Genomic DNA, 25,761 nt, shown 5'->3' on the forward strand with positions numbered 1-25,761 from the left:
TAAGGCAAGTATATGACAAAGGATCTAACGAATGTGTGAACTCCTATGAATGTAGATTAACAAGTTGGACGATAAGCGTAGCTAGTAAGGCGCGGCGCAGGTATGTAAGGCTAAGCCCTTTCTTTCTATGGCATGAATCATACGATATAGTTTTATAAATGCTCCCATAACGCCCTTGTTTTCAAAATCTAGAAGTTATGAACTCAAAACATGATTTCCTTTCTAAAAGTTATAATTGTTTTCCAAAATATTCATTTTTCTCCAAAATCCAAGCTTTACGATTTTGAAAGTTTTTATGATTAAAACAACGACTACGATACTATGGCGATAATAATGATGCCAGACATGATAAAGTGTCCATGACGAGTATGTCCAGGATATGTTCTTACCATGACTACGACGATATGAAATGTTAAGCTATTTTGGATAATGACTATTTGAAGGTTTCAAAGTATATGAAATAAAATGTTATAATCCTGTTTCATGTTTCCCCGTGATGATATTCTTCATTGATAATCTCGCCTTATAATTGTTCCTTCAAGGCGAGACGTGACGACCAAGATGATTCCATAATACAATCGGAGGTCACCGACCTTACGTCACTCCGATGGCTACATGATTCTTCTTTGGGCTCTCCTGCGTGCCTATGTGACATATGTATATAAGATATGTAAATGCATATGAGACATGTAAATGTATGTAAGATATGTATATATATTTATAAAATATGTACATGACACACGTATATGTATATGATAAAAGATCTAGAGCGCTATAGACGCTGATATATGCACATGATACACGTATATGTATATGATGAAAGAGCCAGAGCGCTATAGACGCTGATATACGTACATGATATATGCATATGTATACGGGGAAGATGGAGATAAGGGCAGAGTGTTATATACGCATATCCACCTGATCAGTTGGCATTACATGACATGATATCGTCCCGGACGCGGGATGCCCGGACGCGGGATGTGTATATTTATGGTTAAATGGATCGGCTGCCGACGCCTCGGCAACATGACATGTTCTACTTTTATAGATATATATGAACAAGAAAATATTTTCCAAGGAAAGCTAAGCATGCATGGCATCTGCCCAAGGGCACTTATATGTACAGGTTATGTTTCTACCTCAGGACATGTGTTATAACTCTTTTATGTCATTATCCCTGTTTTATATTTTCTGTATATTACTATTCATGCCTTACATACTCGGTACACTATTCGTACTGACGTCCCTTCTTGTGGACGCTGCGTTTCATGCCGCGCAGGTACACCCAGATGAGCCGAAGTCATTATAGAAGGTGTTCCATCGAAGTTGGCGAGCTCCACTTGGCCCTGGAGTGTAGCCGAGTCAGCGTACTATGCTATGATGTCCTTGTTCAATGCTAGAGGCTCTGCAGACAGAGTCATGAGTATAGAGTGTCAGCTTGGTAGACGGCTTCACCAGTCAAAATGTTATTACGTTTCATGTCTCGCGTTCCATATGATGATATACTTTCCAAAAAAAAAATATTGAGAGCTTACTATGTATTTATTTCTTAATTGATACGAGAGTTTATCTATGTAATAAGAGTCAGCGGGTTCGCTCGGCTCCAGATATGGGGTCGGGTGCCCATCACACCCTAGTAAAGTCGGGGTGTAACAGTTCACCCAGCACAGATTTTCCAATTCATTAAATATGAGGATCAAGACTTATTTTATTTCATTACAGCATTACACCACTTCTCTCTACATTTATTATATGAGTTTTCAAGGATTATAAGCCATCAATAACATTAAGACAAGTGAATCAAGGATAAGGGAATCATCAAGTATCATCCAAGTCAAAAAATTCCAAATGGAGAAAAACTAGGGTTTTGCTCAAAGAGGAGTATTATCAACCAAAGCTTGTTCCTACAACTTCTAAGGTAAGATTCATGATTTTTACATGATGTTTAAGGTATTGGAGAATTAAAGTACATGGATTGTAGAAAATATGGTCAACTAGGTCATGAATGATGAATAGTGACATTTTGAGAAATAGTTTGAATTGAGTTATGAATGTTGTTGTGTTGTGATATGAATGTGTTATAAATGGTATTAAGATCATGAACTAGACACTTTAGACGAATGGACGAAGTTGGGTGTTATGACCATGAATGTGGGTGAATTAGAGGCAAATTGAGGAAATCTAGACAATGTGGATAATGTGAATGACTAATGGCCATTGTTATGATATTAATGAAGGTATAAACGCTAGCATTGGAAGGGAACGTGCAAGTGTAGAATAGTTCGACGGAAAGGTATGTAAGGCTAACCCTTCTTTCATAAGGCATGGTTCTTGGCCAAATTCCTAATTCCTCTATATGAGTATGTTGTCTTCACATGGTTGACATTCCGAGCTCATAAGCTCACGACCCTTGATATGTACTATGATTATACTATGTTCCTCGTATAACGAGTAAGTCCATAATGTAGATGTAACGATAATGATGAGGATAGTAATGATGATGAGAGTAAAATGAGATTAGAGATGCTTACGAGCTATGATATATGTATATGTATGCCTATGAAGGGCTATGATAAGACCCCGAGCTTATGATGCCGGGTAATACTATATGTATATGACTATGTATAAAGTATGTATACGATTACGAAACGCGCGCACACCTCTGCAGATGGTACGGATAACCCTGACGCCTTGGTAGGGCCAGGTATGTATGATCTTGAGCCTTGGTTGGCCAAGTATGTATGACACACCGATCCTACGAGGTTGGGTATGCTATGTAAATACTATGTATATGATATGACCATGTATATAATATGAATATGAGTGTGATAAGACTTAGTAAGGGCATGTATACGAATATGAACACAAGGTGGTATGGCTATTATTATGGGATACGAACGACGATGTATGCAAGTAAGCGACATGATGATGATGATATTACTGTCTCCCCTCCTATGATATTTCATATGATATCTATTATGCTTCTATATTGATGTTGATCATGCTTTACATACTCAGTACATTCTTCGTACTGACGTCCTTTTGTTTGTGGACGTTGCGTCATGCCCGCAGGTGTACAGGGAGACAGACTTGATCCATAGCTGCTTATTCAGAGATTGCATAGCAGAGCTCCATTTCTTTCGGAACCGTAGCTTTTGGGTACTTATTCTTTTGTGTATATAATTATGGGCATAGCGGGGTCTTGTCCCGCTCATACGATATGTCATACTCTTAGAGGCTCGTAGTCATGTGTATGTGGGTAGAGATGTTCGGCCATGTCGGCCCATGTTTTGTATATCTTTTGTTAGCCACGTCGGCCTTGTACTTATGATGTGGCATAGATGCCTATGATATGTTAAATGATGATGGTCTTCTAATGGGATCAATATGATTAACGATAAGAAAAGCACGAATTGACTTATGGTTCACCTAGATGATATGTTATGTACGATAAGGGGGTGCCCGGGTGGGGTAGCACCGGGTGCTCGTCGTGGCCCCCTAGCCGGGTCGTGACATGAACGAAGAATAATTGATTTGCTCCAAACGAGAATCTAATAGAGCATAATCAGTCCGCGGATTGCTTGTTTCTTTTCTTCTTAATTTCTTAGTTGTATCAATTACTGGTTTTTTTTCTCTATAATTTTGCGCCTTTCTCCAACTGTTTTGGTGCACCTGTCTACTACTAATGCTTTTTTTATATCGGTTTCATGGAAGTCTAATAATCTCCTATATGATACTTCTTTATTAGTTGAGTAACTTGAGTGGAAATGAACAAGGAAAATAATTGGAGCATGGGCGTTAAGAGTCGTTGTAACGAACCGTCCGGTCGTTATTTAATACTCTGCGAACCCATGCCCGATCTAGGACTAGAATTGTTAATAATAAGCCCTATGGAGTGTTTTAAGGGTTAAGAGTGGGAAAAAATCAATACCGGACAGAATTAGAAAATTTTGGGCCAGGGAAGAAAGCAGACAACTATAGCGGTCAAAGGACCGCCATAGCGGTGGTCGCCTTCACTGCAGCCATATTAGCCTCCATGCGCTCCAGGGTACCCGAGGTCTGTGACTGACCACTCCTGCCTTGTGGGCCACCACTGTCATCGCTGTCATCCGAGCCAGTCCTCTTTCTTTTGCCCTGCCCTGTGTTCCCTTGGCCTTCAATGGGTCAAAAGCAACATTGCACTCCACATAGCGGTCCAACCTAGGCCACAAAACCCCGCCACTCCTCGATCACCTGCATACCCACATTCACGGGCACACTATCCAGGATGCAAGCCACCACAAGGGCCCGTGGGTAAGTGACATCAGTAGTATTGCTCGAAGGGCCAGCCCATCGGGCAATGAGGTTTAACCACCTCTGGGCCTCAGGAGTAAAGTGTCTACTCTTAATAGCCAAACAAAAGACAACCTAGGTAGCCTTTCTCCTCTTTGATTCTCTCACCAACTTCCTCACCAACCACGGCCTGTTTCTATCAACGTCTTTGGCCTTAAGCTCATCTTGTGAAGGGTTAGGCAGCCCATGAACGGAATTAATGGCCTCAGCACCAACTTTTATGTTAACCCCTCGAATAGTAATCTGCGGCTCTGGGACAGTCCAATCCACAGTAGGGAGCATAGCATAGAACTGCCTGACCCAGTTACAGTTGATATTCCCGGGCTCCTCGACTAACTGGCCCCAACTAATGTGGTGTAAAGTCTGATAGAATTTCGGGGCCAGCTCCTCAACCCAGTCCATAATGAAAGCCGACTCGTGAAGCAGACCCTTGGTCTACAGTTCCATGAAACGCGTCTTACAAGCATGGGTGGGGAACTTGACATATGCGGGGGAGCTAGGGGTTGTTGTCCTTAGTGTCCTTATTGTTGTTGTTGATGTTGATCCGCCATAGTGAAGTGAGAGAGTTAGCCTAAAAGGGGGAAAAATAGAATTAGAATAGTGTGGTACTAAGAGTTAGTGGTGATAGACCATGCATGGAATAGTAGAAAAATCCCAAATTTCATTTCTGCCTGAGGCAGCTCCACTGCGGCGGTGGTATGACCGCTGCAGCGAAGCCGTTATAGTGGTAAGAGGGTCGCTAAAGCAGAAAAGGCGTCGCCATAGTGGTGCCTCGTTGTTGTAGCGGGCTCGCTATAGCGAGCAGGTGATCGCTATAGCGGCTGCCTCCTAAAAAGACGGGCCGCTCCTAGCGATCAATCCATCACTACAGCGGTACCACTGTAGCGGTGGATGGACCACGTCAGTGGGCCCACCCTCTTCAGTCCAAAAAATTCCCTAACCCAATCTTTAGCAGACCTAAAATTTCCGCTATAGTTTCCCCATTTTTGTCAAGGATCAAGTAGTGTGATAGCATGCATGACTTTTACAACTTATTCTACCCTATTTCAACTACCATAGTTCCAAAATTTTGAGCAAGAACACCAAAAAATTACACCACTACAAAACATCCCACCCAAACATAAAACTACCCCATTTTGAGCAGATTTTCGGTATATAGTGTTACTAAAACAATATGAACGTGAAATAACCCTCCATGATCTAAGAAACTGCCCATCCCAAGAACCAAAACCCCTTTTTCTTTCTAGAAAATCAAATTCTCCCTAATCTAGCAAGTTAAGCATGAAAATTCGAAATAAGAAGCCAGAGACAAGTTATAGGTCAGTGAAGAAGAGCACATACCTTGAAATAACGAGAGATCTGCATGTTTGGCAAGAAAAAGTGAACTTTGGGGTGTAGAGAAAACCCTCTATTTATATCAGATTTTTGGGTAGTGATTGGTAAATGGAAGGGGGTAGGGTGGTTATAAGGAAGTCGGGAGGGATATGAGAGGACTGAGTGGTGTATAGGGGGGGAATAATTTTCGTGAGGGAGAGGGAGATTATCAGTTATGGGGGATAAGTGGGAAGTGGAAGGGGTGAACTGAGTTCACCTCATTTATTTTTGGTTTTGGTCGATGACCGCTACAGGCGGCAATTCAACCGCTGCAGTGGTACCGCTATAGCGGTGGCCTTGAAAATTTTAAATTTTCTCTTTTTACTATGTCAATAGTTCGAGATCCAATCTCCGATGATGTAGGGCCCAGGAAAGTGACCCTTACCTCACCCTACTCCGTTCGGGGACAAACAGTGGTTTAATTGGTATCTGGTGTAACGACCCGTCCGGACGTCATTTAATACTCCGCGAACCCATGCTCGATCTAGGTCTAGGATCGTTAATAATAAGCCCTATAGTGTTTTTTAAGGGTTACGAGTGGGAAAAAAATCAATTCCAGGCAGAATTAGAAAACTTTGGGCCGGGGAAGGAAGCGGACAGTTATAGCAATCAAGGGACCGCCATAGCGATTCCGCTATAGCGGCACCGCTATAGCAGCAATTCGACCGCCGCAGAGGTCCACGCGAAGCAGTGACCGCGTTTTTGGTCACTTAGTTTATTTTTCTCTCCTTATTCAATAAAAGACTCCCAAAGGCTGCTCCTAGGGTTCCATATGAAAGAAAAACCCTTGACACCAAGAAAAAGATACCTTTCTATTTTCCTCCCCACCATTCCCTACGGCTATTACCTCACATGGATTCGGATGAAGGTTAGAAAGGCGAGCAATTCGAAAAGGGAATCAATTAGTTGTTTGTCAACGAGGTAGGTTATGGTTTACTTGAGTTAGACTTTGATTAGCTAATCGTATATACTTTTAGAGTTGACGGGAGACTGCATGATTAGGTCTTCGGACATGGAGTTCGGTTGGACATATTCTATAATGTAATTAAAATCATGTGTAAATAGTAGCTAGGGTAACAATGAATAGTTATTAATAGGAGTGCTATTGTCTCTGAGGGGTACTTCGTATTTAAATTATGCATCCATAGGAATGGGTGATTTTCGTCTTTATTTTCGGTTATATTGAAATATTCACATGGCTGTCTTTCTTGTTAATAAGAGATTTGTATTGAGAAGACTGAAGTGAGTTGGATTAGCTCTACGCCCACCAAGGGCATGATTCATGACTTATTTGATTTATTGCATCTTTGCATTGCATTGCATGGGTTATGAGGAGATACATGTAGCAGGAAAGGCTGAGTATGGGCATTTGTGTTATCTGGTCTTTTGGACGTTGAGTTGAATACGAGGAATACATATATGATATGGATCTGCGTCCGAGGTTCTTTCCGGAGCGGAAGGTTTCTAGCTCGAGTCCAAGGAGTGAATCCGGAACGAGTGGTACATGGACACCATGGGTCCCCTGCAGATCATGACTACTGAGCAATGACATCAGTTAGCATGTATGTACAGCGTGGTTGGGACCTTGCATAGCATTTTGCATTGCACTACATCTCATATTTCTATGTTATGCATGTGTGTACTACCGTCGTTGATATTGCTTATTTATCTTTATGATTTCGTTGAGATGGTGTGTGGAGGGGTGGTTAATATAAGATAAGTGTAGTAGCGGATTTTCAGATAGCGAACCATTCCGTAGATGCATCGTATTGTAGTAAGTAAATTAAGTAGAATACTCGTAATTCCTGGAAATAAAAGCAGTGAACAGTTGAGAGTGGAAAGGTAAGAGGTGAGGGTGTAATAACCTTTATTGAGAATCTTGAGGTTCATTGACTTATCTGCTTGTCTTATTGACTTTATATTGTGTTGCGTGAAATAATCTTAGTCGACCTATGATGCTTACCAGTACGTGTGGTGTACTGATACTACTCTTGTTACGCCCTTTTGGGGTGTAGATATGTTGCAGGTTTTAGTTGAAGTTTCGTCATGTGGATTTATCAGGCATTCTCCTACAGTCTCGCTCATCTCACTCCAGGCAAAGGCTATGTCATTTATTTTGTCTTCCTGTATAGTAGGAGCTCTTGTACCTGTCTAGACTAGATCCCGGGAAATTCTTTTCAGTTTTATTGTTTTTCAAAAACAGAGTCTGTACGAAGCTTTTGCTTTAATTTTATGATTTTTGAAAGATTGTTGTCGCAAACTATTCAAATGTTGGGTTTAGTTGGTAAGGGTTCACCTACTAGGTTGGTATTATGGTAGGTGCCCACACGACCTGTGGGTAGGGTCATGACAGTTGCAAATCCCAATTACTTTACTCAAACAGCCCAAGATGATATTGATACAGAAGAAATATTGCAGGTTCTCGGGGATTAGTTAACTGAAAGCTAAGTTGCACGGACTCTTTACTTTCAATGTCGCATCGGTGTTGGATTCTTCAAAAATAAACTACTTTTGAAGAATTCGACACACAAACATTGACATTTCTAAAGAGCCCAAGCAACATTGGTTGAAAGAGTGAGTTGGTGTAGTCTTTATACTAAGATGATTATGGAAGAGAGAACTCAAGAAAAAAGTTAAGAAAAACATAATAAAGTTAAAACTTGTAAAGATGAATAAATGACCAAGTAAATACACTCGGATTGAAGACAAACATATTTGAAGAGCCAATTATGGGTATTGCTCTCTTGAATTAGTGTTAAAAGACATATGTGAGGATGGTCTAGAATTAAATAATGTAGTTGCTGAAGGAGAGTAATGATTTTTCATAGTCCCATTTGCTGGAATCGGGATCAAATAGAAATTGATATAAACAATTAGATGTTAAATTGTTAAGAATATCCAAGCTTTGAAAAATCCTGCAGGAAAAAATGAATTCAAGAAGAATCAAATATTCCTATCTCATTAGAAATATATCGTAACTGAATCAGTTTTCAGCTCTGAAAATACAATGACGAGGATATGTCTTCATAAACCGTTTCAGCCTTTCGTATCTCATGAATTGAGCGATAATGAAATTTAAGTAATTGTTGCTTGTCTTCTGCCTCTAATTCTATCCTTTTTAAAGTTACGTATCTCCGATTATAGGCCAACTTTATGTCTTTATTTTAGTCTATTAAACAAAGTATCAGTTTTCTTTTTGCGTTGGAATGCTAATTTGTTTTACTTTGCCTTACTTTGCAGGAGGCTTTTCCTCCGATTATGTCAATACTTTAAAGGGGATAATACTCTCAAGATGAAAAGGTAGACTTACTCTAATACTTGGTCAACGAAAATATAATTTTCAATATTTTACGAATTCGCTCTGTCGACAAAACTAATTTAATAATCTTAAACTTTTAGTTGAGGACGCCTTGACGATAACAGTTCTATGCTATTTGGCAAAACATGTGCCCGACAATTTAGGTATGTTGTGCTCCTACCATATTAGGAAAGAGCTTTGTTAGTGATACAAATACTAGATTCTTTAACATATATCTTAGGATACTCTAAACTTTTAACGGCTCTGCAAGTTGTTTTTAATCTTAATATTGAACAACACCACACGAGTCCTCTTTGCCTTTCTATTTGAAATTTTCTTAATTCCATCCCCTCGTAGCTTTCTCTATCTATTGGTCTTCTCTTTTCAACTCCTTTAAACTTTCCTGAAGAGGATGCCAGCAAGTCGATAAAAAATAGGAAGGATAAACTTTACAGAGCATTAATTTTTTTATTTCAACATTCCCTTTCTTCATTTCCCTGAGATGTTCTTGCAAGGTGCAGAGTAATGGGTATATCTAGCACAAGTTTTCTATAATATTTGGGACTTGCAATAAGAATCCTTCTATATTTCTTATTTGCTCTTCCCAGTGATGTTTGTCTTTTCTTTTCTTTTGTACCGGATAACGGGCCTAAAAATTTGTTCTTTTCTAGGTTGGATCTGCAAGAGCGGGAGTTTCGTGTGTAGATTAACACCGTTTGAAGCCCCTATTAGAAGTCATGGCATTTAACTTCTCAATGGTGTCATTGGACCTTTTCTGTTGAGCTTGGTTTTTCATACTAAATGATTAATTCATTTGTTTTTACTATGTACTGGAGTACATAAATAGATGAAAATCATCCACCATTAGGATATATGATGATGCAATGTAGTGTATTTCAAATACGCTGCAACAGAAAGCCAAGAACAAACTGAAAGCTGAAAAATGGAAAAGAAAGCACAGTTTCTAATTTGTTGGGCCCGTGGCACGAGCCATCATTGTCTAGTATATATATGTATAAAATCGGAGATACACTCCATATTTTCTATATATGTATAATAAAATCCATAGGTACTAAACTCATTTTATTAGGACCAAAACAGTAGCGACTCTACTAGAGAGAAATCCCGGGTGTGTCTTAGCCCAGCAATAAAGTGAGTTAAACACTGAATTTTTTTTAAACCCAAAACCCCCTTTTCTAAGGGACTTTTTGCCAAAATTTTCCTTGAATGTTATGATATGATTAAATGACATTTTGCGGAAACTTAAACATTTTTAAGCAAATAATTACAATAATCACACATTGAAGCTCGTAGGTCAACCGTATTCTACGGATCTTTAATACTAGGGTGCGTAAAACCTTCTTTAAGGGATCACCAGAACCCTTACCTCAAACTTTGGTCCAAAAAGGATTTTTCTCTTGTTTGATAAACCCTTTTAAACCCGATTTTCCTAGTTTTCCTTTAATAAATTAGGTGGCGACTCTAAAATACTAAAAGCCAATTAGAGCACCAATAACCTCTTAGTAGTTTTTATGCGCCCGCGTAAAAGTGAACCGTAACAGGTACATATAGCATACATTTCACAACAATCAGCAACCAACATCAACCATTCTACCATGAAGTTACCAAAATTACCCCTGGTCCTTTTGCAACTGTACAGAGAATTTCCCATCAGAGTAAAATCATAGATACACCAGGTAACTAAAATCCTACTCTCCTGAACACCAAAAAATAAATTCCACCAAAATTGCCCATTTCTTCCAATATTACTCCTGGTGCCCATATTTCCATAGCAAGTATTTACACAGTTATTTCAGCTGTTTTTCTGGTGTTTCTAGCCTGTAGTGCCAGTTTACCTACTAACTCACTTCCCATATTCCTCCTCTTCACACCAGCAAGATTGCATGAAATCCTGATAAAAGCAGAACTGCTATTCACACCAGCAACTAGCAGCCACCAGTTTTGCTCCATGTCACCTATCCTACCCCTATATTCTTGTGGAGCACTATAGAACTCAATCCCATATCATTTTCTATGCAGATTGAATCAATGGGACAGTAGAGGCAAGTAACCTTGAAGGAAATTTTGCCAATTCATTTCCACATAACATAGGATCATTGGCACAACCTGTTACACTTATTATGTATGGAAATCTGATGGCCTTGTTATCTTTTTGTAACCAGATCCCAACAACACCGAAGTGACACTAGAACCTGCAAAAAAGAAGCCTAGGTTAGTAGAAAAATAAACCATTATACTCTCCTCCAGAAAGACTTGAGTATAATGGTGAGTACTCCTCCACTCCACGCCACCAGTCTCCATCAGTATCTTCTTGGAGTTCTTATTCTCAAATACGGACATTGCAATTTGTCACTATTGAGAATCTTCCTACCTTTTTTAGTCAAGTTCTGCAAAAGAATGCACAACAACCTCTCTATGATCAAGGGCAACATTAGCCAAATAATCTGCAAGCTGGTTTCCATCTCTCATAATGTGCAGAACTGTACATCAACATTGTCCAATATCTCCAGGAATTCTTCAACCACAAACACTATATTCCATGTAGGCTTCCACTCCCTATGAAATATGTTTTTCATTAACACTGAATCAGTCTTAAGAATAAATGAACAAACATGCTGAGATAGACAGAATTTAGCTGCTTCAAGCAAAGCCAAAGCTTCAGATTCAGTATTTGTAGCATTCTCTATTTCTTTGGCATGAGCAAACATGATTCCTCACAAAAAATGAAAATGAGCTTGTACCAGGGTTGCCCCTAGAAGCACCATCAGTGTTGCACTTCCATGTACCCTGAGGAGGAAAATTCCACTCGACCTTAGTGACTTGCAGTTTTGGCACAAACTGTTCCCGAATCTTCAAAATGTCAGACCATCTGTAAGGAACAGTTTTAATCCTTGGTTTTTTCTGTCTCACTAACTGCTGAATATTACTTGTGGCTTGATAAATTACTCTGCTAGTTGACACCTTGTCCTTATGCATATCCCCATTCCTCTTTTTCCAAAGCTCCCATACTATGATAGATGGAATTGCATAAAAAATAGTCTTCATTCTTGGAATCACATCTGCAGACCACCATTGCATAATAACCTAATGCAAGTGCATTCCATTTATATTCAAACCAGCTGTAGCACAGAAACAGGACCAAGTCCTCTGGGCAGTTTCACACCTCAAAAAGATATGAGGGATTGTTTCTTCCCTTGGATTAGCACAACACATGCACTTAGAAGGCATATGATATCCCCAACTTTTGACCGCCTCATCCAAGGGCACTTTGAAATGTCATACTCTCCACATCAAGAAAGAATTCTTAAAAGGCAACCCTTTCACCCAGATTTTCTTATAAACTTCTTTTTTTTCACCTTTGCTCCTAATGTACTCCCATGCAGACTTAACAGTGAATCCACCCTTAGTTTCAAGCATCCACCAAGGCTTGTCCAACTCATCTCCTCTAGTAGGTGGTTGTATTTCAGTCAAAATGAAATCAGCTAACTCTTCAGGAAAATTATTTCTGACCGCATGCACATGCCACCTACCTTCAGTAACCACATCACTCACATTGTTGATTTCTTCATTGCTATAAAATCAGATGGTGTAAAAAATAGAAAGGTCCTAAACCAGTCCATCTATCAAACCAGAACAATGAGGAACCCATTCTGAGTTGCCGCCATATCTGATGATCAATCAAATCTCTTGCTTGAAGCATTTGGTTGGGGTTTATTTTTATTTTTTTAAAAAAAAATTCCCATTAGACTAGTGCAAATTCAACATGCTTTTTTCATTACAACGGTCGCCTTTATTTCTCTGGTTTATCATCAATCAAAATGGTCTAAAATTATCCTAAGCAGTGGATTATTATAAACTAAGGTGGTGTATTTCCGCTTTGGCTTATAATTGACCCGGCACACCTAGCTTTATTTCGACTGACGGACCACAAATTCCTTTACAATGGTAATAAAATAAAAAATTCTTAAAATTACAACCTTAACAATGCATCTTCCCTATATAAAACCGACCAAAGTTCAAACTCCTCCATTGTCTTTTTTCTTGAACAAACTCCTCCATTATCTCTTTTCTTGATCAAACTCCTCCATTATCTTTCTTGATCAAACTCCTCCATTATCTTTCTTGATCAAACTCCTCCATTCTCAGATACATAATCATCACTCTCAACTCTACTATCAACTCTATCTCCTTCATCACCATCAACACTACACTCATCAATAGGGGTCTGAGTAGGATTACCTCTCAGGTTCTAAACTTCTTTTTCTTTTTCGATCTCGGCTAACTTCTTCACCTTTTTTTTATCCTTACGATTCGTAGCAGAACGGGTTTAAACCATATCACTAGAACGGGGGAGTATTTTTCCTCCTCTTCTTCTACACCTAGGCATTTATGTTATATATATATATATATATATATAAATGATGTGTCGCGGATTTGTGGCACATTCGACGCCTTTTTACTATGAATTTTGGTTGTTTTCAAGTAAGTCTAGTTCTTGTTAATATGTTTTTGTTGTGTTTTAGAAAAACAACGGCCCAAAAGAAAAAACAAAGAACAAAGGAAAAATTGGCAAGAAATGAAGAATTGACGTCCCGTCGATCAGCCGACGGACCGTCCTTCGAAGCGCCGATAAGCTCGATTTTCCAGTGATGACACTAGTTGAAGACGAAAAAAGACGGACACATCGATGAAGCGTCGAACTGATCGACGACACCGTCGAATGGATCACATTGCTGAAGATACAAAGGACGGAGGAATCGACGGACCGTCGAACGACTTGCTATCGAGGGCAATTTTGTCAGTCGCTGCTGTGCATTTTTTGGAGCCTATTTAAAGAACATTTTAGGTTATTTTTAGCAGTCAGTTTTCAGTTTATGCACGTGAACAAAGTTCCATTAGTGGGTGAGCATTGATTACTCCACTTTTGGAGCTTAGTGAAGACAATAAGATTCTATTTTCCATCATCTTTATCACACTTTGTAAGCTTTATGTCTCATTTATTGCTTACTACTTTTGAGACCATCATGTGTGAGTAGTTTCCTTAATCAAAGTTGTGGACCCAAATGATGGGTGTTATGTAATGGGTGTCTAACATTGTATATATATATAATGGGTTGTGATGTGTTTTATTATTTTTCACATTCATTGTTAGTTAGTGGTTGCAAACACTTGCTTATGCACAATCCTTAGTTTATTTGGAAAGATGAACTAGGGTGTGATTTGAAATAATATAACAAGGACTCGAGGCGCTAACCCTCGTTTAATGAACTCACTTAGGGATAAGATGAGTTCTACTTGGCATATTTAATCGATCTTACTTACAACTTTTCTACATTTGGGAAAATCATGAAAAGAAATACTTTCTAACTATTAGAAAATATTAGAAAGTGCATTAGAGTTTAAGTGCATACAAAACCCCGACTAATTAGAAATATATCATATTGATACCCATAGCATAACATCTAATCACCGCGGGGACACAACTTTGGTTCTCCCAATCCAAACAAATTCCAAATACTTCAAAATAGCGAATACAAACCAAATCTTTCCTCTATACTATTCGGAATAAAATTAAAGTTTCTAGAGATTAGTTACATAAATAATTAGTACCTTTTTCTCTCCATATTCCCTGTGGGATTCGACTCCAACCTTTTTTGAGTTACTATATTTGACAACGTCCGCTGTACGCCATTAATAGGTGTAATTTGAGCGTATCAAATTTTTGCGCCGTTGCCGGGGAATACAGTTTTGAAATTACTGATTGTTGTTTACTCTTCTTTAAAACTTTTTCTATTCCATCACACCTTGTTTGTTGTTGTGGTGAACCAGGTGAACATGGCAGGAAGACAGAATCGAAATCAAGGAAACCAAGGTGGACTCCAAGTGAACCCACCTATACCAAAAGAGGATGAGGATGAGAATATATTTGCGGAATTCATCAATAAAGTTGATTATGCTTCTGCTGTGGTCCCTCCTAGGACTGGAAATGCTACTTTCAAAATTGATAGTTCTATCTATTAGCTGCTGAAACCTGAAGGTTATTTCCGAAATTCTTCGGAGGATTGTCCACTCCGACATTTGAAGAACTTCCTGCATGTGTGTGCTCAACAATCCCAAGGTGTTGTTTCTACTGATGCACTTCGGTTACGGGTCTTGAAATATTCCTTGGCTGGCCAAGCAAGGGAATGGTATGAAAAGCTACCCACAAATTCTATTCACACCTGGAGCGAGTTAGCCAATACATTTTTGAAGAAGTGGTTCCCACCAAGCAAAAAGGCTCAACTTCGGGATAAGATCTTTGAGTTCAAACAACTTCCGGGGGAACAATTATATTCGGCATGGGAGCGTTTCAAGTACTATCTAGCTCAATCTCCAACTCACGGGTTTCCGGATGCTATTCTCACCGAGAAGTTCTACAAGGGGTTAGATACAATGAATCAAATTGCTGTCAATACTGCAGCTGGGGGATGCTTCATGGACAAATCATTTGTTAACATCACCAGGTTGCTCGATAAGCTCACCACCCACAATCAAGCTTGGCACTCAAATGATAGTGAAATATTATCATATGGTAGTCCCTCTGTTGCCACGGTGGCCAAAGAAAATCATGAGCGAGATCATGCTTTTGCTCAATTGCAAACCACCATGGATTTACTGTCAAAGAGGCTTGCGAAGAAAGAAGCTAAAAGTGTGAATGTTGTCGAAGAGATGCCATCTCATGCTCCAGGACTGTACCAAGTCTCGGAGGAAACTTATCTAGAAGGGCAGCCACAACGTGAGGATGCTAATTATATCGATAACTCTCAAGGGGGTTATCAAAACTAATGGAGACCCTAACAACAAAGCAACCAATATGGCCGACATGAATATGGTGGTTCGAACAGGAGGGATTACAACAACAACATTTATGGTAATCGGAATTCCAATGCCTATGTTCCACCAAAGGGTCGTTCTTCTAACTCTCAAATTTGGCGAGAGGGTCCTTCCAATGATCAAGGGACCTCTCAAATGGAATCTATGCTTGAAAAGATATTGGACAACCAAAATAAGAGTGACAAGAAGATGGAAAATTTGACCGAAGTGGTAGGCTCTCACACCGCTTCGATTAAAAAACTTGAGTCACAAATGCGAGATCTTTCTCGTGAGCAACATCCACCACAAAGAGGGGGCCTTCCTAGCAACATAATTCCGAACCCAAAGGGTAGTAGAGGTGATCACATTGCCTCATGCAAAGCTATTTCTACTAGAAGTGGAAAGATCCTTAATGCGGTGAATCAGAGAGTGGTTGAACCTATCATTGTCGAGTCGATTGTTGATGAGGTTATTGAGGAAGAAATTGAAGAAGAACTGGAGGCACCAATTGAAGTGCCTATTATTGTTTAAAAAGAGAAGGAGGCACACCCTATTGTTCTCGAGGGTGATGAGAAGCCAAGTGTTGAAAAAGATACCGGGGGTAGCACCCAAAAGAGCAAGGTCACGGGGGAAATTAAACCCTTGACTCAAAAATATAAATATCCTCCCCCGTTCCCACAAAGATTGATGAAAAGAACGGAGGATGCCAAGTGTCAACGCTTCTACGACCAATTGAAAGGGTTGTCAATGAATATCCGATTTCTTGATGCATTCCAAGAAATGTCGGGATTTGCTAAATACTTGAAAGACTTGTTGACGAAGAAAAGACCAATCAAGCATGATACGGTGGGAGTCACCCACCATGTGAGCGCTATTATTTCGTCATCAAAGGTTGAGAAGAAGGGAGATCCCGGGGCTTTCACTATCCCTTGCACCATTGGTCATCATGATTTTGCTCGTGCTTTATGTGACAATGGGGTTAGTACTAATTTGATGCCACTAGCCATCTATAAGCAATCCGGTTTGGGAACACCTAGACCAACGAGCATGCGTCTCCAAATGGCTGGTAGAACCATCAAAAGACCGGTAGGGGTTATTGATGACATCCTTGTTAGAGTGGGGGAATTCTTATTACCGGCAGATTTTGTCATCCTTGATTGTGTGGTTGACAAAGAAGTCTCAATTATCTTGGGAAGTCCATTTCTTGCCACCGGGAGAGCTCTAATGGACTCGGAAAAGAATGAAATAAAATTCCGGCTCAATGATGAAGAGGTAACTTTCCAAGCTAGCAAGGGGTTAAAATTGCCTAGTGCTTATGAGAGGATTTCGGTCATTGATTCTTTCGATGTGGTAGACGAAGCGGCAGATCATAAGTTAGAGGAGGAGCACTTTGACGAAACACTTTCGGCTATTTTGGTGAACTTCAAGGCAGATGACATGAAGGGATATATTGAAACGGTTAATTCTCTTATTGGCCGGGGTTCGTATTCTTATGAGCCGAAGAAATTATCTCTTGATCTTGATAAAAGAACCACTCCTCCGGCTAAGCCTTCGATTATTGAGCCTCCAAAACTTGAGCTCAAGCTACTTCCCTCTTATTTGAAGTATGCTTTTCTTGGCCGAGATAATACTTTACCGGTTATTCTCTCATCTTTGTTAAATGAGGAACAAACTCAAAAGGTGCTTGAAGTGTTACGGGCTTATCGAAGATCTATTGGGTGGACTATTGCGAATATTATGGGGATTCCCTCCAGTATTTGTGAACATAGAATCGAACTTGAGGAGGATAGTTCATCAAGTATAGAGCATCAAAGAAGGCTAAACCCTCCTATGCAAGAAGTGGTCAAGAAGGAGATAATCAAATGGTTGGATGCGGGTGTTGTATACCCAATTGCAAATAGTCCATGGGTTAGTCCGGTGCAATGTGTGCCAAAGAAGGGGGGCATCACTGTTGTCCCTAATTCCAAGAATGAGTTGATTCCTACAAGGACAGTTACCGGATGGAGAGTGCGTATGGACTATCGAAAGCTCAACACCGCGACTTGTAAATACCACTTCTCTATGCCTTTTATTAATCAAATGCTTGATCGGCTAGCCGGAAGAGCTTATTATTATTTTTTGGATGGCTATTCAGGGTACAACCAAATTAACATTGCATTAGAGGACCAGGAGAAAACCACTTTCACTTGTCCTTATGTCAATTTTTCTTTCAGCCGCATGCCTTTTGGCTTATGCAATGCCCCGGCTACTTTCCAACGGTGTATGATGTCTATTTTCTCGGATATGGTGGAAGATTTCTTGAAAGTCTTCATGGATGACTTTTCGGTTGTTGGTGACTCTTTTGACGAATGTCTTGCTAATCTCGGTAAGGTATTGAAGCAGTGTGAAGAAACCAACCTTGTACTTAATTGGGAGAAATGTCATTTCATGGTGAAGGAAGGGATTGTCCTTGGCCATAGGATTTCCGAGAAGGGTATTGAGGTAGACCAAGCAAAAGTTGATGTTATAGCCAAGCTCCCTCCACCAATCTCTTTCAAAGGAGTTCGTAGCTTCTTGGGACATGTCGGCTTCTATCGGCGGTTCATCAAAGATTTCTCCAAGATTGCCAACCCGATGTGTAATCTTCTTGAAAAAGAAGCTAAGTTTGTGTTTGATGAGAAATGCCTTAAGGCATTTAATGAGTTGAAGGAAATTCTCACCTCTACTCCAATTATTGTATCTCCAGATTGGTCATTGCCATTTGAGCTCATGTGTAATGCGAGTGGATTTGCTATTGGTGCGGTACTTGGGCAAAGGCACAACAAAATCATGCACCCAATTTATTATGCTAGAAAGACCCTCAATGGAGCTCAAATGAATTATACCGTCACCGAGCAAGAGCTTCTAGCCATTGTCTACGCGTTTGAGAAGTTCCGGGCCTATCTACTTGGATCCAAAGTGGTTGTTCATACGGATTATGCGGCCTTGAGATATTTGATGACAAAGAAAGATGCAAAGCCACGGTTGATTCGTTGGGTATTGTTGTTGCAAAAGTTTGACTTTGAGGTCAAAGATCGAAAAGGTTGTGAAAACGAAGTTGCGGATCATCTATCTAGACTTGAGGAAGCTGGGAGACCGAGTGGAAATCTTGAGTTAAATGTTGTTTTCCCTGATAAGAGACTCTTGGCTGTATCTTGTGAGGTTTCCCCTTGGTATGCAGATATCGCCAACTTCTTGGTAACGAGTCTTATCCCCGACGACATCAAGGCTTATCAAAAGAAGAAATTTTTGAGAGATAGTAGTCAATACTATTAGGATGAGCCCTATTTATTCCGCACTTGTGCCGACAACATCATTCGCCGATGTGTGGCCGAATTCGAGGCCATGGAAATCTTGAAAGCTTTCCATGACTCTCCCGTGAGGGATCATCACAGTGGGAACCGCACAGTAGCTAAAGTGCTTGAATGTGGCTATTATTGGCCCACCCTTTATCATGATGCAAATTTGATGGTGAAATATTGTGACCAATGTCAACGCCAAGGGTCGATTGGGAGGAAGCACGAAATACCAATGAATTTTGTCATGGAGGTTGAGCTATTTGATGTGTGGGGCATCGACTTTATGGGCCCATTTGTGAGTTCTCGTAGTATGCGATACATCCTTGTTGCGGTTGACTATGTGTCCAAGTGGGTCGAAGCTGTAGCATTGCCAACAATGATGGCAAGAGTGTCACCAAATTTCTCAAAAGAAACATATTCACAAGGTTTGACACTCCAAGGGAAATCATTAGTGATGGTGGCACTCACTTTTGCAACAAGCAATTCGCTAATCTCATGAAGAAATATGGACTGAAGCACAGGGTGGCAACTCCTTACCATCACCAAACTAGTGGGCAAGTCGAAGTCTCCAATCGGGAGATAAAAAGCATCTTAGCCAAGACGGTTAATGCAAATAGAACTGATTGGTCATCTAAGCTTGATGATGCTCTTTGGGCTTATAGAACAGCATTCAAGACACCCATTGGTACTTCTCCTTATCGGTTGTTGTTCGGTAAAGCTTGCCATCTACTTGTTGAACTTGAACACAAAGCTTTGTGGGCATTAAAAAAATTGAACATGAATTGGGACGAAGCAACCATGCTGTGGTTGTTTCAAATGAATGAAATGGATGAGTTTCGGTATCATGCCTATGAGAGTGCAAGTTTGTATAAATAAAATATGAAGCACTATCATGATGTCAAACTTCTGAAGAGAGATTTTCAACCGGGTGATTCGGTATTGCTATTCAATTCAAGGTTGAAGCTCTTTCCGGGCAAGTTGAAATCCAAGTGGTCCGGCCCTTTTACTTTGGTGATTGTGTCACCCAATGGGTTGATGGAGTTAAAGTCCGATGATGGGACTCGTACTTTCAGGGTGAATGGCCATCGGGTAAAGCACTACCATTGGATGGTTGATGGGGACAAGAATGTTGATGCTCACCGGTTAAAACATGGCACCGGACCTTAACACCAAAAGTGGTATTACGTCGTGCCGCGACGTTAAATTGTGCGCTTCTTGGGAGGCAACCCATGGTCATTTTTGCAATATGTTTTTCCATTTCGTTGATTTTTGTTGTTGTGTTGTGTTGATGTTTGTTAATGTGTCGAGGAACCTAAGTGTTGAACCCAGAAATTGCCAAGAAAGCAGATACACGGCACATTCGACGGAACGTCAATCTGATCAATGAGCCGTCGAATACACTGTTGGAGTGGACCACCTGAAAGATTTGTCACTGGAAATAATGGAAGTTCAATGACAGGTTTGACGCTCCGTCGAACTGATCGACGGGCGTTCTTCTCTCTTTATCATATATATATATATATATATATATATATATATATATATATATATATATATATATATATATATATATATAAAGGGGGTGTTTTCACTCGACGGAGCGTCGAACCAATCGACCCTCCGTCCTTTTGACGCGTCGGTTCAGATCAGTAGTAGATAACCCGAATCATTTCTCTCTTTCCTCTTTCTTTTCTTTTACGTCTCTCTCTCTCTCTCTCTCTCCACCTCTCCCTCTACCATAACCGTTACCCACGTCCCCCTCTCTTCACCACCCCACAACCACCACTCCCCTCCTGCCCTATTACTCTGTCCCTCTGTGTGTGTCACCCTAGTAGTGATTCTTCGGGTGTTTTTCCTTCCTTAAGGGCTGAAATCATATTCTTTCCATTTTAAGGTATGTGAGTTCGTGGATTGTTTGCTCCCTTGTTTTTGCTAATTGTTTGCTCGCATTCCATGGCTTGTTTTGATTATTTTTGCTTGCCTTCCAATTGCTCCATGTTTTTTCTATTATTTCGCCTAGGATGCTCATTTTTTGCTGGGGGTGGTTTGTTTTTAGATGTTGGGTCATTGATCTTTAGCCGAGTCGGAGGGCATTACGACAAACACACCTCATTCATGAGATTGTTGTTGTTTTGCCCGCCACCTGTTTGATGAAATGCCAAAGTGTGGCGTTGTGTGTAACGATGGCTTGGAGGGCATTACGACCACAGAGTTGTTTTGCCCGCCAATTGTCTTCCCTATTCTAAGCCAATCCAACGTGGGGTGAAGTCTGAGTAACCCCAAACTACGTGAAGATGTGCACCACGGCTAAAGGAATGTATTGAATCTGTTAGCATTAGCCTGCGAACTCATTCGATGCTCAGTTCGACGGCCCGTCGATTCATTCGACGGACCATCCTACTCAACGTCGAATGAGCCCTCTCAGAAGTCTTAACCAAAACAACCTCGACGGTGGACTCGACGGCCCGTCGAATCAATCAAAGGGGTGTCCTTCCCACCGACTTTCAGTTGAATATTCCAGTGGCTAACAAGAGATCGTCGATGAGATCGACGACTCGTCGATCGATTCGACGAACACTTCGACGCTCCGTCGATCTGTTCGGCGACTCTTGTAGCAAATCGACGGACCGCTGGCAGCTTTAACATTATCGCATGTTTTGCACTTTTGTCTGGTTTTGTTATATTTCTATGGTTTTCTTAACAACGAAGGGTGTTCTTTTCGCAAGTATGCCTCCAAAAAATCCATTCAAGCGGGGTGGTGGCTCCAGAAAAGGTCGAGGTCAGCGAAAAACAACCTTTACTCTTAGGGATGAACCCTCCGACTCTGAACGTCAAGCGATGGTCTCAACGACTAGATTGAGGGCACAGGACACCACTCCCCGAGCAGCATCACCCACCCCACTCTCCTCCCAGTCTATAGAGGGGTCTTCATCCTCCACATCTGCTGATGCTAGCGAGGCAGCAACAGAGCAACCAGCCGCTCCTAAGAGAAATTCAGATGAGGAACACGAGCGGCTGCAGCTGCAAAAGATGGAGGTAGCTGCAATCCAATTCCCCTATGAGGGGTGCCGAAAGTACTATATAAAAGGGGCCACTACAGTCAGCGGGGGTAATCCGAGGAGAAATATTCAAGAAGAAGAACAAATCAGTATGAGCGGCTTAGAGGCTACCCTCGGATTACTGATCTCATCCAGCACTATCATCTTGAGGCATTCACACAACCTCCAGGGGATTATTGCCCGACCATGGTTCGGGAATTCTATGCTACCTACAGAGTGATGCTAGAGCAGCGACACAAGAACAAGAGAGCTTTGAAAGTCGCCCCTCTATTAGACACAGTGTATGTTCGGGGTGTCCATGTTGACATCTCAGCCCACACAAGCAACAGGTTTTATTTTGGTGATGACTTCGTGGCACCGACCACAGTGGAATATGATGATAAGTTTGAAAGAAGGGCTGAGAAATCTGTAAGGAAATGGTTTGCAACGGTGATGGCTAGAGGGCCGGCGGACCAGGCCCCATGGGTGAGAAACTTGGATGCCAAAATACATAAGGCGGATATTAGCTTGGAATCTAAATTTTGGTGAAATTTTGTCATATATCGGGTTCTGCCCACGGGAGCAGATAACATAGTCACGCCGGACAGAGCAGTGGTTGTGGCTGCCATGCTATCCAGGTACCCAATGAACTTGGGTGATCTGACCAGTAGAGCCATTCGGGCACGCGTACCACAGGAGGCGACAACCTTGATATTCCTGTGCCTTATCACGCAGTTGTGTAGGTTGGCCCAGGTGAGGCACATTGATACATTTGCAACTACTCTCCCCGCAACAAAGGTGTGTGACATCACACGAAGTAGGGATGAGACTCTCCGTAAATCTCAGGCCACCAGTACTTCATTGCTAGATCTCATGGATGAGCAGACTGAGCATGTTATGGATTCAGTACCACAAGGCACAGGTGATATAGGCACGGAAGGACTATCCACAACAGAGGCCTCCACATCATCTGTAGTTGATGCTACCCCTTCTTCAGAGGCACCACCTCGGCCTGCTGTCCCATCTTCATCTCCTATTCCTACGTCAGCCGCAGCATCGGCTTCCGAGGATCTCTTTGTCCTCAACAGAGCCAACTTCAGAAAGTTTGCCATCACGGCAGAGCGTGCTGATCAGCAGGTGACCTGGATATTACAGCAGTTGGGTAGATTTGTCCGGAAAGAGATTGCACCAGAGTTGGAGCCTTTTCAGGAGGCTATGGAGAGGCATCACGCTAGGGTAAATGCGCGACTTGACAGTTTAGAGATGCGGATACTCACTATTGAGAAGAAGAGTGAGTGTGGTAATTCGGGAGATTTGAAGACCGAGCTTGACCGGCTCCGAGCTGAGATTACGGCCCTTCGGACAAGAGAGCAGGTTATTGTGGATGACCCGACACAACCTGCACCGGTCGCCAGCATTTCAGATTTGATTAGAGTAGTTGACTTGGTGACTGAGGATGAGCCTAGGGAAAGTCGCAAGAGAAAGAGGCCTGACACATTGGCTGATGATGAGGATGAGGAGGAGGATAATGAGGATGAAGACCCCGAGCTTTAGGAGGGTATTCGGCGGTCGCGCCTGGACACGAGGTTCACCGGCGCATCTTCCAGCACTAGTGCTATCCCAGCACCAGTCAAGCCGATTACGATAGCTCCTCTGGACCTGCAGCCACAGGGCCAGTCAGCTCCACCTCTTCAGTCCACTAAGCCAGCAGTAGAGAGGGCTCCCATTATCACCGCTGCGGAGGAGACACCTCAGCAGCAACAGCAGGATTAGAGCATCTCAGGTCGGCCCCTACACCATGGGGTGATGGTATGATTTTTGATGCATTGGGGACAATGCATCCTCTTTTTGCTAGGGGTGGGGTAACCTGATGTACCTTGTAGTGTATATATGTGTTAAATCTTGCTTAAAGTAATTGTGACTTTCATGGTTGTTGCATTTTGAACTTATGGCATGAATTTTGAATGAAAAAGGATATTTGTGAACTTGAAAATGGATTGATTTGAAATTGACCCCTCCGAAAGTTTATTGAGTATCTTAAGTTGTAATGAATTGACATGTATGGTTCTTTTGGTGATATCATAGATATTAGAGTGTGTATGAATTGAGTGTTCAAATCCTTATGCCATTGTGAGTGTGAGAACTTCTTGTGTTCATTGTTAGCATATGTGGATCTAGAACTTGCCTGGTAAGTTGTGCTATATTGCTTAGGATAGTTGGTTGTGAAGTGATCATAGGCTTTCCTTGTAAACTATCATGTTAACCTTAAAAAGCCCAAAACCTGTTCTATATGAATATCACTAGTTCCCATGTTGAGACTTTGACTTTTTCTCTTGATTAGTCATAACAAACCTTTTCCCCGCTTCATGACTTCATTCCATCTTTGCACCCGTTCCCTCCTTGACACTACTAGAGAAAAGAGGCAAATCGCCTAAGTTGGGGGTGGTATATGTGTGAAGTAAAGGCCAAGAGCCTAAAGCTGGGGGGTGTGAGTTGCATAGTCGAGAACTGGATGTGATAGCGGATCAAATTTGAGAAAAGTTTAAAAAATATATATATAGATTTATAATAATAATAATAATAATATTGTCTCATAAAAAGATTGTAAATTCTAGTAAGAGTAAAATCACATCTTAGTCATGAGTTGAAGAATGAATAGAATGGGCATGAGAAGAAAGGTCAAAATCTGTAGTGTCGAGGCGGATGAATCACCAATTCCCAAATGAGTATCCTACCCGTCCTCGAGCCTACATTACAACCCAAGAACAGATCATAACTGAACCATCCGAAAGTGTTAGGCATTGAAATTAAAGGCAAGCATATGGTATCTGCACTTGTAAATCATGAACTTCTTTGTGAGCGTGAGTGCTTTCTATTCTCATCCATCCTTGTCCCGATTCTTATCGTAAAATTGTGTGTGGGACATTCTCTAATCTAAGTGAAGGCATAATGGTGAATACTCGCACGCATAAATGCTTCTAATAATGTGATGTCATTGATTGAAGTGTCATGGTCAATTCTAATAAGTTATTATGAAAGAACCCTATTTGGGAATGAGGAAAGAGGGAGTTGATTTGAAAAATGCACATGCCGGTAGTGATGAGCAAGCACCATTGTAGTTACTTTTACTTTATTTTTAGCATAGTTGTAATTTTATTTTGTGGTTATTTTGTCTAACTTGCTTGAGGACATGCAAAGATCCTAAGTTGGGGGTGTTGATGTGCCGCGGATTTGTGGCACATTCGACGCTTTTTTATTATGAATTTTGGTTGTTTTCAAGTAAGTCTGGTTCTTGTTAATATGTTTTTGTTGTGTTTTAGGAAAACAATAGCCCAAAAGCAAAAACAAAGAACAAAGGAAAAATTGGCCAGAAATGAAGAATCGACGTCCCGTCGATCAGCCGACGGACCGTCCTTCAAAGCGTCGATAAGCTCGATTTTCCAGTGATGACATTAGTTGAAGACGACAAAGGACGGAGACATCGACGAAGCATCGAACTGATCGACGCTTCGTCGTTTGTGTTGTC

General features: G+C 41.1%; 1 protein-coding gene and 1 non-coding gene across 2 annotated transcripts; one reads left to right on the top strand and one right to left on the bottom strand.

Annotated features, from left to right (window-relative positions):
- Window positions 1-15,308: 15,308 nt before the first annotated feature.
- LOC132612429 (small nucleolar RNA R71) lies at window positions 15,309-15,414 on the bottom strand. The gene has a single exon (XR_009571790.1). It is a non-coding gene; the product is annotated as a small nucleolar RNA R71 (small nucleolar RNA).
- Window positions 15,415-21,924: 6,510 nt separating this feature from the next.
- On the top strand, window positions 21,925-24,008 carry LOC132611940 (uncharacterized). Its single transcript, XM_060326296.1, has 3 exons — window positions 21,925-22,271; window positions 22,979-23,681; window positions 23,901-24,008. Exons 1-3 carry the CDS (start codon window positions 21,925-21,927, stop codon window positions 24,006-24,008), a joined length of 1,158 nt encoding a protein of 385 aa, XP_060182279.1.
- Window positions 24,009-25,761: the final 1,753 nt, after the last annotated feature.

Source organism: Lycium barbarum, chromosome 9 (genome assembly GCF_019175385.1).
Source record: "Lycium barbarum isolate Lr01 chromosome 9, ASM1917538v2, whole genome shotgun sequence".
Lineage (NCBI taxonomy): Eukaryota > Viridiplantae > Streptophyta > Magnoliopsida > Solanales > Solanaceae > Lycium > Lycium barbarum.